At 41.3% G+C, this 15,852-nt stretch overlaps 1 protein-coding gene across 1 annotated transcript in view; it reads left to right on the top strand.

Moving 5' to 3' along the window:
- Nucleotides 1-1,429: 1,429 nt before the first annotated feature.
- The window catches only part of cfap20dc (CFAP20 domain containing), a 29,148-nt gene continuing 14,725 nt past the window's right edge, over nt 1,430-15,852 (top strand). Inside the window, 11 exon segments of the mRNA XM_056300730.1 lie at nt 1,430-1,450; nt 1,649-1,738; nt 2,316-2,409; nt 2,524-2,596; nt 4,248-4,362; nt 4,528-4,678; nt 5,394-5,540; nt 9,994-10,098; nt 10,213-10,347; nt 13,297-13,593; nt 13,596-13,624. Of these exon segments, the coding sequence (XP_056156705.1) occupies nt 1,430-1,450; nt 1,649-1,738; nt 2,316-2,409; nt 2,524-2,596; nt 4,248-4,362; nt 4,528-4,678; nt 5,394-5,540; nt 9,994-10,098; nt 10,213-10,347; nt 13,297-13,593; nt 13,596-13,624 (1,257 nt within the window).

Below are 15,852 nucleotides of genomic sequence, written 5' to 3'. Positions count from 1 at the left end.
TGCTTACTTTTAATATGAGTTGGTTTACTTCTTTGTTTGTTTGTTTTACACAAAGTACCTGTGTACTTACTCCAGGCTTACTCAATGATGACTACAGTTCAATGCTCTAAGGCTGGTTAGTTTCTAGTATCTAGCAGACTATTGATACTGCACTTGCACATGCAGTTGAAATGCACACATTTCATTTCAAATCAATATTATTTGAAAAGGTCAATATCCCCTTTGTATATTGTCATATTAATATGCTTTGTTATCAGCATCATTTGGAATATGAAATATGTTCATACTGTACGTAAATTAGGCCGATATATGATTTTAGCTCTTGCCTTTTGCCCTTTGTAAAAAAAATAAATAAAAAAAGCAGGACAGGACAGGTACTAATAAATGCCCCCTATAAAGACGTTCCCCTTCCACAGTGCCACAGTTGAAAATAATCAGCTGTGAGTGACTGCAAACTACTCATAATAGCCTTGATAGGACTGGTGAGCGTCTTATCATCATCCCCAAAGTCCTTCTCAGAATCAATCAGAATATTATAGAATTAATGTATTTCCATATTCTTAGGTACAGCTAGGGCTACTCTCTCATAAATACTGTTGGATACTGTTCCCTACCAGTGTGTTTGTGTCTCTCTGTCTGATGTTGGGCCTTCCACCCAGACACATTTCTGTTACAGGCAAACTTGGTGTGGGGTACTTGGGATAAACACCAGCCCTTGTAAGTGTCATTCTTATCAAGTGTGCTACATTGGCCTTCGACAGAAATTGGACTTGCATGAAGTGTCCTGCTGTTAAGAAAAGAATGATCAAATAAAACATAAATAACACAGTGTATTATACAACAGGGCAGAAGAGAACGACATAATACAATATTTTGGGCCCAGAACACAACAAGATTTGCCTAACTAGTCTCAGTAGCTGGTAGGGGATTTACAGCCCAATTTTCCACGTCTCTCCACCAGACTTCGAGTCATGCTGCTTTTGAATTGTATTCTGGACATTTCCCCCCCCCCACACCATTAATTTGTAAATTAAACGTAACGCCGGCCTTTTAGACTTAAAGGTGTAGCCCTACTGACGTATGCGCGGACCCGAGGATGAACGGCGTCAGGTAACCATGGAGACAGCCGTGCCGGAAGCCGAACTGCCGACAGCTGAACTAGCAGCGTTAACTAACGATGTAGTTCGATGACCCGGACTGTAAACGACCCAAAACATGTATTTTGCTACTTGCCTCAAAAGGTAAAGTCAACAACTTGTGAGGATTTTTTTTTCTTTTCCTCCCCGAAAGAAACTGGACGCGTAATGCCAATTAACATTTGCTGAACTTCGCCGAGGGAACTTTCAGAAATATGATGTGGCCGACGTAATGGCAGCAAACTATTGCTAACGCCAAGTTGGTGCTCGGTTGAATATAGTTATTCGTTAAAATGTTCAAGGTTTGCTACCAGGTAGGTGAAGGGCTTATTCTGGTCACCACGGTTAACGCCACAGCGTTGGCTTCCCGTATAGCTGAGTTATCGCGTCTCCTGGTGTTGACGCTGTCCACTTATCACGTTAGTTAACCTGTTGAGATAGACGTAACGACCACAATTCACTCGCCTGCGTAGCTAGGCGACCTGATGAAACACTAATAACGTCTCACACAGGGCGGAGCCGTGCTTGAGGTCTTCAGCGCACAGGGGAGAGAGCCTGTGACAAAATGGAAACTCTCTGGAGGACAATCGGCCATACGAAAGGTGAAAGGCTTTCCAAGATGACCCCTTGTTGATTTAGCCGGTTATTTTCTTGCCCGGTGCGGGATTCGATTCGGGGTGTACTGCGCCACGAGGCGACATCACTAACCGCTCGGCTAAAGGGTCAGACCCATTAGCTAGGGGCTAATGTGTCTTATTACTAGTTTACATTGACACTGGACATAAACTGCTAATACCCCCCCCCCCCCATTTTAAGACTAATCGTTATGCTGGACACTTGCCAAGGTGTTTTGAGTATTACGAGTATTAAGCTCCAAATGAACTGCATTGCATGAGATGACTGAAACAAAGCATTTAAAACGCTGTTTAGTTGTTGAAACTCGCCCCCCTCCCAATGCTAGATGTATGAGATGAATTGCTGTAAAATATTCCCTCTGCCGTTTTAGACAGGCTAATTTGATGACGTCACAGATTGGGTTTTTGTCGATTTTGATAACTGGCGAGTGAAAACTTTGGGGACATGATAAAAGAAGTGAACAGCTGCAGATAAGGAAACCAAAAGCCTGCCGAGCAAGCTCTCGTGCTCTTTCTTTATTGCATTTTCTTTTTCTCTTTTTAGAAATTCGATAAAGATGTGAAAGGATTTGTTTACTGTCTGGAGGGTAATAGCCAAACTGTGAAAATGCAGATGCCACAGAATAGAAAAATGGCTCGTGAGTCCAATTTAATAACAAATACTTGTAACGGTTTTAAAGATTATTTCATTGTACATTTTTGGCTAATTTCGTCTTTCAGCACCATTATTCTTTGCTTATTTTTTCCCCCAGTTGGCCTCCTTCAAAGATTCTTGGTCCTTCAAGTGAATATCCCTCAATTCAAAGACTTTTCCACCGAGCTTGTGTAAGTGTTGTTGGTTTCATTAGCTCACATTTCTGTGACATGCACAGTATAGTGTGGCGTTGACCTTGCTACTATACAGTTAGTCATTGAAAGAAAATACCATGGAGCGTGTTTCCCATGGTTCACGATCAATAAAATACAGTTTGTCTATACTTAGTATTCTGAAGGATGAAATGTAACAACAAGGAATTCAGATGGTATCCTGGACTTCCTATGAGATTGGAAAAAATTGCATTTCAGAAAACAACTTTGTAAAGTAGGGACACAAGTCTGTCGGCTATGCTTTTTCTCATACTGTGGAGTTGAAACAATTTCACATCAGTATTTGTTTTCTCTAGTATTTTAATAAATTAGGCCAGGGCTTAAACTGAAATGGAAGAGGTGTATTTGTTCTTGAATATTAGCTTATGAATAATGTGGGGTGTAGGGTGGGCTGCTTTTGTGTTTTTTTCTCTTGCTGTAGACAGTCATCAAAGCCAATTTTACAGCAATACATTAATGAGAATATTCAGCATAATGAAGCATTAAGAGCATTCCCCTTTGAGATCAATAAAGCTGTTGGCTTTTTTTGATAGGGTCTATGCAGTGATGCCGCCGCTGCTGTCTTCTTGTATCGTTACCTTTAAATCTATACAAAGAAAGCCAAATATTTCTAGGATACAATAATATGTTACCCACAAATCTCTCTCTTTGCCCCTGTCTTCTTCTTCTATGTTCTATAAGGAGAGTCTCACTATCTCACTGCCTGTGTCTCTGTTGATTATTGATTTTTGAGCAGTTGCCAGAACTGATTGCTGACATCGCTTTCCCATAGTAACTGTCTCTCGCCAGGGCAACACCCTGACTCTGGGGAGGGAGAGGTGAATACTGTTACCAAACCTGTCGTACTGCAAGGACAGTTGATGCTATTTAGCATTGATAGCCATTGTTACAAATCTTACTCTATTTTTGCTCGTTTTCATGCCAGAAATCAGAGGCCAGGCACATTATTTCAGCTGGAAATGAAGACGTTCTCAAATGGGTGGTCTCGTGGGAAGCTGTAACACATTGTGTTTTGGCAAGATCAGGTGTTTGTGTGTGTGTGTGTGTGTGTGTGTGTGTGTGTGTGTGTGTGTGTGTGTGTGTGTGTGTGTGTGTGTGTGTGTGTGTGTGTGTGTGTACACGTGTGAGTATGTGTGTTTGCGTATGTGTTTGTTTGGCCTTTTTGTGCGAGCATTCAAAGTAAGGTTATTAACATTTCAAATATAATGTAGAAAAATACATTTCATAGCAGCATTTTGAACCCTTTATAGTTCCTGGCAGTTGCCTTTTTAATAATCTCTCCTGACAGGTGTCTGCTTTGAAGTCCTTGCAGAGTGAGGAATGGATTTTGTTTTGGATGTCTGAGTTGTTGTTTTTTTTTTCTCCTCTCTTTTTTTATTATCAATAACACTCAAAGGACTTAGCGTTCGTGTAACATTTCACCATCAGCACATCCTCAATCCTCATAGAAATTGATGTTTGTATGCGAGGAATATAGACGTAGCACATATACTATTCCTGTGCTGGCTCAACCTCAGTGTAATGCATAATGCTATGGTTTAACCTTGATAATTTTGCATAAAATAATTACTATTCACCACTTCCTTCACTTATTTTTTTTTTCTTATAGCATAACTGATTTAGGGCATTTGAAAAGGAGACTCTACCTGTCAACAGCACACAAAGAGCTCTCTGCTACACCGTTGCATGCAAGGATACCTTTTGTTGGACTGGAAGTGAATATTGTGAGTATTCAGCTAATCTTTCATGTATTCCTCACGCTGTCTCTAACACTGCTTTCAGCTTTGTGCTTTTCTGACAATTTTGCCTCATATTTCATCGTAGATTATTGACCTGTTATTCTGTTAGATCCTCTGACCTGCAAAATAATGTCTCCTCCGTTATTTTAGTGGTGCAACTTGCGCATTGATCTTGTATCGTTCACTGGTGGGCTCTACAAGAGCACTGGCTTTTTGACATTGGACGGCATCACGGTTTCCGCCAGTTGCAAACTGCGAAGAACCTTCACCATGAAAACCGATCCAACAGGAACATCATCAGGTGGCGGTGTTGAAATTCGTCACGCAAAAATGGTCAAAACTGAGTTTTGTTTGGTTTTTCAGCTTACATTGAGTGACAAAATGCTTGTTGGTGCCATATCGTGTCCCTAGGATCACAAACACCACTGATTGTCATGTCATTCGTCCCACCTTTTATTGGCAGCTTTTGCCTATGTGCCCTGAAAGCTCTTATCTTCACTTTGAGAGGATAGAGATGCAGCAATGATAAACAAGTAGATATGGGTTGTCTATGCATTTCACCCCTAATAGTTTTGTTTGTCCTTTGTTGGCCATTGATGTATCACAGTTTGAGTGACTTTAGACTTGTGTGCGTGTGTGTGTGTGTCTGTGTATGTGAGTTTGTGATAGATAAAAAGAGAGAAAAACAGAGAATTGCCTATTTTCTGTGGTAGATTACTTGTCTTCATTTTTCTGAGAGCACAGTGGTGGTTTTGTTTAGCCCTGATATGGCTCATTAGTGCCTACCGCTGCAGATTATTGGCCACCCAGTGCACACCTCAATGTTGCCCACCACATTTCCAGTAAAGACTGCACTGTCGCATTATATTGTTAGAGATCCTAACATTGCCTTTGCTTTCTCTAAAAAAAAAAAAGATGAGGTCATATCTTCAGAATGGGTTTTATGAGAAGAGTCATTTAGTCTGTACACAGTTTTAAGTTTTGTGTAAATGTTTTTGCTTCCACCTTTCTTGTAGACATGTTGTGCAGTGGAGTGAGTGTCGTGGACATAATCCTGCGTAGCTGCCAGTTCCTGCCAGATGTGCACCATGTAACCCAGGTGTTGAACATGGAGCGGCTGCAACAAGCAGGTGTGAGGACCGGGCTGGTGAGCTCTGATTGTGGTAGGTAAAAAGCAAGTAAGGCAAGGTTTTGAATAAGTTCTCACTATCGCAATTATAACTACTACAACTTCTCCTACTAACGGTGATCTAATAATTATAATTATAGCAGTAATACTGCTTTACTCAAAGTTACTCTATGTGAACATCTGGGTAGCATGGCGGTTTATTCCGTTGCCTACCAACACGGGGACTGTTGGTTCGAATCCCCGTGTTACCTCCGGCTTGGTTGGGTATCCCTACAGACACAATTGGCCGTGTCTGCAGGTGGGAAGCCAGATGTGGGTATGTGTCCTGGTTGCTGCACTAGCGCCTCCTCTGATCAGTCGTGCCTGTTCAGGGTTGAGGGGGAACTGGGGGGGAATAGCACGATCCTGCCACACGCTACGTCCCCCTGGTGAAACTCCACACTGTCAGGTGAAAAGAAGCGGCTGGCGACTCCACATGTATTAGAGGAAGCTTGTGGTAGTTTGCAGCCCTGCCCGGATTGGCAGAGGGGTTGGAGCAGCAACCAGGACGGTTCGGAAGAGTAATTGGTTGGATACAGTCGGGGAGAAAAAGGAGGAGGAAAAAATAGTTACTCTATCCATTTGCTGTATCATAAGACTACCATATTTGTTTATTGTTTTGTTTTTCCAAATTCTTATTAATATTTTTAAGCTGCTGTCATATCACCTGACTTACCTAAAGCACAAGCGTTTATCTCACCTTGAATGACGCTTTTTGGAAATCCACACTGGTAAGTGCTGAGGTGTATGAATGTATGGATATGGTGACCATATTCCGACAAACAGGATTGCTGACAATGGATTTGTTTTGATAGAATATAATTTTGTGGTCTAATTTATTTATTTTTCTCGTTTGCACTTTACCTGCACCCAGACAACTGCAATTATCTCTCCATAAAAGAGACATGCACCAGCAGCTCAGTTCCATTGTGCTGCTCCGCCTCGGTGGCCTTTATTGTCGACACTTATTTATTTGTTCTGACAGCTGTCTAAGTCCTGTTGAGTCACCCGCTGGTGCCCATAGAAATGAACAGTAATCACGCACAAGAAATGAGCTTTCATAATTAGCGGCTGCATTATTAGCATAACTTGCCTAATAATAATTAAAGAGATTGCTATTAAAGTAGGCATCCAATCTAACTGTGAGAAGAGGCGCTTAGTGATTACTGTTACTCCAGTACATTGTCTGTCAACCTTTGTTAAAAGAGAGAACAAACAGGCTACTTTTTCGTGCAGAAACCAGATGGGCCCCCTTCTCTGGGTTCTCTTCCAAAGACATCTAAGTATCATTTAAGTACCAACAAACAAATGCCCGAAATGCACTGTCAGTCAGTCAATCAATTCTTCTAATTGTTACAGACACTGCTATGGACCGAGATCTCTGAATAAGAAGTTGGAAATGAGCGATTTTCGCTCACTCCTAAATGTAGGACCTATTCGTTTAATATCATCATTGTTTATTCTACAAACAATCTGCTTATAAAGTAGGTGGAGAACCAAACTCGGATGCTTTTTCCTCCTTAGCAGGTCTAGCATAGCACTTTTTGTAACATGGTGTGTCCCGTGTTTGAACAATGGCAGTGTCTGTTCTGATGAAGATCAGACAGAAAGTGTCTTTAGCTGTTAGCGTCAGGGCCCCGGCACAGAGGAACACCAGCAGGGCCAGGGCACAGCACCACCAGGCATTATTTTGCACTCTGTATGTTGTCTGTGTGCCTCAAAGAAGGGTGTGGAAAGGATGTACAGTTTCCATTGCATGCTTTGCGTGTTGTTTATTATCATTTTCTGAGCATGTGAGGTTGCATCTTTCTGGAGACGTGTCCTCAGGGTATAATGTATGCATATTTCAGACTTCATAGGGATGTGGCATTTGAATGATGTACATAACAGAATAGTATGGTAATTACTGTAGCACCTGTTACAATTACGGTGCTTGAGATAACTGATTTAAATAAAATAAATGTTTTAAACAGTCTTGTTTGAGATTGTACAGCCCAGTTATTTTGTATAATTCAAAACTTGTGTCTTCTATCGTGCCCTACAACAGCATCCCAAAGAATTGGTCTGACTGGATTTGATTACATTTCAGAACTGTCCCTCAAGCTGTATTATTTTAGATTCCCAGAGGAAATTTTGTCTACCACCTTGTATTCTACTTAATTGGCAATTTGGTTTCAGATAAAGCTATTGAAACTTTGTAATCAAAACATAACTCTTATAATTAATCTTCCTGAAAATAAAAGATATCTGTTACGCTTTGCATTTCCCCCCCAAGTTAGAGTTCAATTTCTATGCCTTTAACCAACCTAATTGTTAACTGATTGTTTGTACACAGAATTCTTCAGCATGAGGTTTTGGGGAAGTCAGGGAACTCCCTCTGCAATAAAACAAAAATGTACCTAAAAATTACATGAATATCTTTGCAGCGCCAGATCATTCTACCACTGGCAGACCAACCAGTTGCCGAAAACCAAACGCCCAGGAGTCCTCCCACATAGCTTTTGGCTCCAGGGTTTTGGGACTTGCCTCACAAACATGGAAGAAGAGTGCCAGACCCTTGGAAGGAGTGGATGGAAAGGCACACTCTATCCTGAACACTGTAATTCCTAGCTGTCAAATTCATGTGGTGTAAAAACATTCATCCCTAAATGATCCCCCCCCCCCCCCCGTGGTCTTGTATGGGCTTGTAGCGCGAGTATTTTTGTTTATTAAATTACATGTTGAGTCACTATTTCATATTGTTCCCCCTTATTGGTGTCCATATAGATATACTGTGAAATGAACTATTCACCAATTTTTGTACTTTCAACGCAAAACATTTCCATTTTGTCTTACTCTGTGATAGACAAAGCTTATGAAGGTAGCTCTCACCCAGCGTCCATGACTTCCATTAGTATGCAAAATAATGATGTTGATAATAATAATAATAATGTGGTCTTTCATGGACACCCTCTTTTTGCTTTGTTTCACAGAGGTCCAGTGATAGTGCAAGAGTAAACCAGGAAAGTGTAATAGAAAGTCAGAAACTTGGTGACCTGAGTGATAAATCAACATGTGGAGACTCTTTCCCCACTCTACATAGGGGTGAAATTGGTTTTGAACTCGCAGGTAAGAACAGCATATTTTTTTATCTATTTATTTATTTACTTTTTTATTTTTTGCCCCCCCCCTTTTTCTCCCCAATTGTACTTGGGCAATTACCCTATTTTCTGAGCCGTCCCGGTCGCTGCTCCACAACCCCTGCTGTACTGGGGGAGGGCTGCAGACTCCCATATGCCTCCTCCGATACATGTGGAGTCGCCAGCTGCATCTTTTAACCTGGGAGGGTCACACTATTGCCACCAGTTCCCCCTCCCCCCGAACAGGCGCCCCGACTGACCGACCGGAGGAGGCACTAGTGCAGCAACCAGGACACATACCCACATCCGGCTTCCCAACTGCAGACACGGCCAATTGTGTCTATAGAGACACCTGACCAAGCCGGAGGTAATACAGTGATTCAAACCTTTGATACCCATATTGGTAGGCAATGGAATACACCACTACGCTACCTGGATGCCTGAACAGCATCAGCATGCACTAAACTGTATATGTCTTATGCTTCCCAGTTTCCAAAACTAATATCCTAACATCCTAGCACCAATTGTTGTTAATTCTTTTATTTTTATTAACTTTTTGCCTTCATTAGGGTCACATGGTGACTCAATGGTTAGCACTGCTACCTCATAGCAAGAGGGTCCAGGGTTCAATCCCAGCTGTGCTGTATGGATTTTGCATTCTCTCCCCCTTGTGAGTGTGGGTTTCCTCCCACATGCCAAATACACACACGATAGGTGAAATTGAGACTCTAAATTGCTCATAGGTGTGATTGTGTGTGTGTGTGGCTGTGTGACGGACTGCCATCCTGGCCTGGATGTCTCCCCTCATTCCACCCAATGCCTGCTGGGATTGGATCCTGCCCCCTTGCAGCTCTGAATTGCATTAAGTGGGGTGAAGCGAATGAATAAATGAATGAATTTCCTTACATACTTAAAGTGATCTATTTATTTTGCTCATATTGGAACACTATACATCTTAAATTTATATGCTGTATTGAAAAGTTAATTCAAATTCATCTCACTGATGAACCTTGTGTCATTACTCATAGAATTTTTCATGACATGACCAACAATAGATATTAGACTTGGTAATACAATGTCTTTTGAGCATGACTGAATGCAAAAAGGGTGATTAAAATTCCAGTGCTTAGTTGAATATACAGTAGCTGGTTCTATTCTTTTCACACTGGATGATTGTAAGGAGCTCAGTTACTAAAAAACCTTAATTAATGGGGATTTTCACAGTGCATAATCAAACTGTAGATAGGCTTCTGGCAAGCTTTAAGAAGCTTGTTGTTTGACTGTTTTGGGTTTATAGAACTGTGCTAATGTTGAAAGTTCTGGATACAGGAAGACCTGGATCCTCGCAGCCCCAGCCCCCAAAGGACAGAGTATTTGACAGGCAGGGCTCCAAGAAGCTGAGGGTCCACAGTGCTGGGCAAGAGAAATTAGCAGGTGAGCCATATGTAAAAACATATTATTCTCTGTTTTTTTTATTCTTTTTTGGTGGAGTATTGCACACAAGGATTTAAGGTTGAATATCTTCTGGTACCCAATTTTGGTCAACAGCTTTTCCAGATGTTGCGCCTTATGGCCATAAAGGTAGTGATGAATCCAGAGAGATGTCCACTCCTCCAGTCAGCAGGCAAGGGCGCGACCAGCAACCTCTGACCCCGGCAGAGATAAAAGGACAGCTAACAGCAGGTCAGGCTCTCATCTGTTGAAAACAGAGCGAGAGCAGGAGAAAGTTGGCTCTATAAAGAAAAGCACATGTTCAAACTCATATACACACACACACACACACACACACACACACATATATATATATATATATATATATATATATATATATACATATGTTTTTCAGTTAAAAAGTCTGTGTGTGTGTGTGTGTGTGTGTGTGTGTGTGTGTGTATGTATGTATGTATGTATAATATAATCTTGTAACTAGTGCCAAGGCCATGAGTAGGATTTTAGTTGAATTACATCCGACTGTCAAAATGTGTGCAAATGTGCTTGGAAGCTCGTTTATGGGCACTTCCCAACGGCAAAGAGCTCCTTTGCAGGAATCCTGCCCACAGACCAAAAGCAGTAAGTTCATTAATGATAATGTGGCACATTAAATAAAAATCAGAGGGACATCTCCTGGGCCTTGGGTTTGCCACACAGTAGGTAATTAAAGACAGCGATAACACTGTTGAGATGTTGAGAAGCGTAACCTCATTCAGATCCAGAGAGATGCCTCCATCTTCGATATCAAGCTTGTCATAGAGTTAAAGGATTAAGCTGTCATCCTGAAGGCACACAAAATATGAAAACTAACTAGAAGAGTGCACTCAGTAGAATGCAGATCTCAGCCAGGCGTATTTCCCCTCCGGTGCTCGGACTTAGGTGGAAAAACCAGCTGAGGAGTTAGCACTCAATTGCGGTATAAAACAGTTTTTTTAAGGTTTTGAATCACCACAACCACGAGAGCTCCTTGAGCCTACATTCATAATTGTGCACAAAAATTATTAGGCTGACAGGCCCAGTAGTAGCTATGCAAGATGAGCAGTTGACAGATACACACACACGGACAGAAAAACCAGTGTTTTTCCTGCCATCATAAGACTTTTGTGCAGCGCCCAAGTCGATTTAATGGGAAATATGGAAAAAAGTTGTAGATATGCAGTGCTCAAGCTAAAAACATTCTACCTAATAAAAACGTTTTGCCTGTCAGTCTGTGGATGTCTCCTAGGCAGACCTTCACATAAATGCAACCAAGTCTAACATGAACTTACACTTTCCAAAAAGAAAAGGTTTGCTATGCAACCATTTCGGTCGAACCCTAACGCAGTCTTTATTTTCATAATACAATAAAGCTGGGTAACGCTCACGCATGCGCCTACGGTTGACTCAGATCAGGCAGTGCAAGACTTCCTGTTTTGACTACAACCTATGGGAAGTTGTTCCTTTATAACTTTAGCAATTTTTGGATTATCAAAATTGTTTTGAATTTTTATTCTTTTAAATTTTGATATACTCTGTTGATCCCCATAGGGAAATTATGCTCTGCATTTAACTCATCCTAGCTGTGTAGCTAAGAGCAGTGGGCAGTCGCCGTGCAGCACCCGGGGACCAACTCCAGTTTGTCTTGCCATGCCTCAGTCAAGGGCACAGACAGGAGTGGTAACCCTAACATGCATGTCTTTTTGATGGTGGGGGAAACTGGAGCACCCGGTGAAAACCCACTGCAGACACAGGGAGAACATGCAAACTCCATACAGAGGATTCAAAATTTTAATCATGTTGCTGCCCAATCTGAGTCAATCGTAGATGTGAGTCGCACATGCACGAGTGTAAACGGTTTACCCAGCTTTATTAGATTATGAAAGTAAAGACAGAGGTCAATATTTTTGGTTCATCCAGTGTTCCTTCAGTTCTGTGCTGAGATCAGCAGTAAATGATTTGCTGGCTGGTGAAATACGATCGACTTCTTGTTTACTTTTAAGACTCATACCCGAGTACATAATGTTTTTGACACTGGCTACTAAGTCAACCATGCACATGTGTGCGTATCCGCGACTCACTTCTACATTTGACTCAGAACGGGCAGCGACAGAGAGCAACGTTGGTCGAGCAAGCTGAGAGTGAATGAAGAGAGGGAGCGACGGTAGCATGAACAAACATTTTTTCCAAGGTTTTGAATTACCACAACCACCAGAGGTTCTTGATCATACAGACATAACTGTGCAAAAAAAACAAAAAAAAACAACAACTTTAGGCTGATAGGCCTGGTACACACACACACACACACACACACGACCAAACACAACATGCAATAGCCCCTCCAGGCTGAAGGTAATAAACTCTGTCTATTACAAATCTTCTCAAGGTTTTTTTTCCTCCATGGACATCCAGTGTTTTTAAATTCTTAGCATTACTGTGAGGTTTTTCGAGGCGACAGTGCTCAGATAAACAGAACAAAAGGCATAAATTATTATCTTGAGCAAGCGGTCTCTGAGGCAGTCCACATTTATTTTATTTTGTTGTAGTTTGTTTCATTTTATTTCACTTTATTTTATTTTATTGTGTTCAAGATGGAATTCAAGATTGCTGTTTTCAGTACTAAAGATCCACTAATGCATATTTGAATTTCCCATCATTAAGGCTTTGGCATTTTGCTGCTATTACAAAAATAAATAAATGCACAAGGAAATGAGTGCTCTGCTTTTGGCAGCCTTCATGAAATTTATATAATTCTCCCATATTGTGATTCGGAGGTTATTTGCATATATGAAAATGAACTAAGAATTACAGAAGCCACATGATGAGGAAATGGAAAAGGATATATTACTCACTGTAATTAGATTTTTATCATTATTCTGTATTCATTCTTGGCACAAAAGACGAGCACAAGAAGCTTGCTCCATTTAGTCCTTAGGCATTCAGAATTGGAATGCTTACTCAGGCATAACATGATTTGTACAATTTAAACCCTAAACTATATGTCAGTTTATAACATAATCACTGTACGCACAGCCAGTTCAGTCTCAAAGACACAATTTATCGCTGCAAAGAGTCAAAATAACAAAGCTGTAACTGTAAGGCAAATATCAATTTCAGGGGCTATTTTACTCTTGCCTTCTTTTCCTGTCTCATCTTTTCCCGTAGATGAGTTTCTGCGTGACACTTCTGCCGAAGAGCGTGACAGCACCACTATCAGACCTGCTGAGTTTCACTCCTGCTGGTTAAGCCCAGGGTCCTGCACCTCTGACCCTCAGGTCAACACTAGCCATGGTGAGAGTGATGAGGGGTCCAGGCCCCTGCTCAGTTTGGGGGAGGAGGTGTTCACTTTCTCATCACTGCCTCACTCAGCCAGACGAGGGCAGGGACATGGCAACCAGGATGAGATGGAGACAAGTGATGATCCAGTTCAGAATAAAACAGAGTGCAACAGGGCCAAACCCGAAATGACTTCGTGGGAAGCGAAAGCGATGAGGTATGCCTGCTGTGAGAGACAAACTACAAGTATGCACAGACGCGTCCACATGCACCTATACAGGCATGCAGTTTTGTGTGTTGAACTGTGGCACACTACAATGAGACAGTCTCATGGGTTAAAGGTTGACAGCCCAAGCAATGAGAATCACAGCTATAGAATCTAGATAACTGTGCCTCTTGCAAGTGTACATTATTAATCATGATCATTATCATGTACATTACTCTGGGCAAATTTCAATCGTTATATCCCTCAATAATTCCTCATCTATAAATATTGATAATAACAAATGTGTGTCGGCCCTGTGATGGTCTGGCGGCCTGTCCAGGGTGTCTCCCCGCCTACCACCCAATGACTGCTGGGATAGGCTCCAGCATCCTCACAACCCTAAGTAAGGATAAGCAGTTTGGATAATGAATGAATGAATATAATGACACAATAGTAATAATAAACTTTCTGTACATAGCACTTTTCAAACAAATTACAATTATACATATACTTTATACATTGCACTTGGTTCAGAGGTCATTGAGGCTATTCATCATCGGGTATTTATCATGGCAGCTGGGAACCTCATAATGAGGAGCTGCAAAGTAATATTTTCTGTGTCCCGAGCAGAAGTCTAACCACTGCGAGCAGGGTAATGAACATGCTGAAGATATATTCAAAGGAATGCTAATTGCTTTTACTTGTTCTAAAATTGATAAAGAGTTAAATAATTCAGACTCGAGAACTTCATTTGATAGTCAATTTGATTATTTTACATCATCCTAAATTTAGCTGTGCTGTTGTGATGATTCTTGACCCTGCATTAAAGTAATGTATGTCAGGGCTGACTTGCCGGCACAGTCTTCGGTGTCGTTTTGACAGACACTCTTCATTTTCTGTTAATAACCTTGCGGCAACCTCCTCCCCCTGCCCGTATCTCCGCCGCCGCCACCGTCCTCTTTCTCTCGGTTATATTTTGGATGAATCTTGTAACAAGTGGATTTCAGATTGCTGTTTTTTTTTTACCCTGTAAGCTAGCTGGTGATGGTTGACAGCAACACTTGTTTACGGCACTACAACAGTCTTTATATTTCCTGTTAAATAAGTAGCATTATGTTTTTGGGCTTTTTGTTTTTCAGTCGGTGGAAATGTTGTTGGGTTCACGCAGATGGAGAGAGCATAGAGGTCAGTCAATTTATGTAACCCTAAGGTGAAAAAAAACCAACTCCAGTTTTGACATACAGAAGAAAAAAAGAAAGAAGGTTTTTCGCCATTTACAGTCTCGTCTGCCCAAGGCACAACAAACCAGGCTTTCAGGTGTCCATACAAGATCCAACACACACAGATACATATAGGCCGATACACACAGCCTTTCAAACAATGCATACATGTACACACACACACACACACACACACACACACACACACACACACACACACACACACACACACACACACACACACACAGTTCATACACACATCTGTCTGCACACAAGCCTTTTTTCAAAGAGGCTTTACCTAGTTTCTTTATGAGTTCATTTGCCTCCTGAGGGAAATCATTTCATTTTCAAGGTACATAAGCGATGATGCACTGGTTAATTAGGCCGGTTTGATCGATCTCTCCTGCACCGTGTTTCTGTCTCAGCTTTAACTGCTCAGTGACAGCACATTCAGCCGACCCCGGAGCTGTCCGTTTCTTTTTCACCATCCCCCCTTTATTCAGTTGTGTATCACGGCGAGCTAATCATTTTTGTGTTGTTTCAGTGCACAACGGAACAAACCCAGCTAATTTTGAGACAACAATATCTTTAGATAAACACTGTCACAATCATTTATATTTTGCAGCAGGACCTCATTTAAGTGCATGAATGTTTTTTGCATGCATGAGTGTTTTTGGCCGGAGAAGAAACATCCATCACTGAACTGCACTGAATTGGGAACAAACACATTTAAAAGCTATGTACATGCATGTCCACTCTTTTTTTTAATATGGCATTTGTCCCTTATTAGATGGTATGCGATGAAAAAGAGACGGTATGACATGCAACGAAGATTGTGAGACAGTTGTGAGTCTCTTATTTCGCCAGTGCACAGTAGGGGATTTGGCTTGCTGACATTTTCAGCAGTTGTATGCAATCAGTAGAAAAAAAATTTCTTTGCAATGTGTTTTGTGCGATAGGTATACTTACGTATTCATTTTACTTGATAGGTGCTGATAATCTACAGGCAACATAACCCAG

The sequence above is a fragment of the Lampris incognitus genome, chromosome 2 (assembly GCF_029633865.1).
Source record: "Lampris incognitus isolate fLamInc1 chromosome 2, fLamInc1.hap2, whole genome shotgun sequence".
In the NCBI taxonomy this organism is placed as follows: domain Eukaryota; kingdom Metazoa; phylum Chordata; class Actinopteri; order Lampriformes; family Lampridae; genus Lampris; species Lampris incognitus.
Note: the sequence above shows the minus strand (reverse complement) of the source record. Positions and strands in the feature narration are given on the sequence as shown.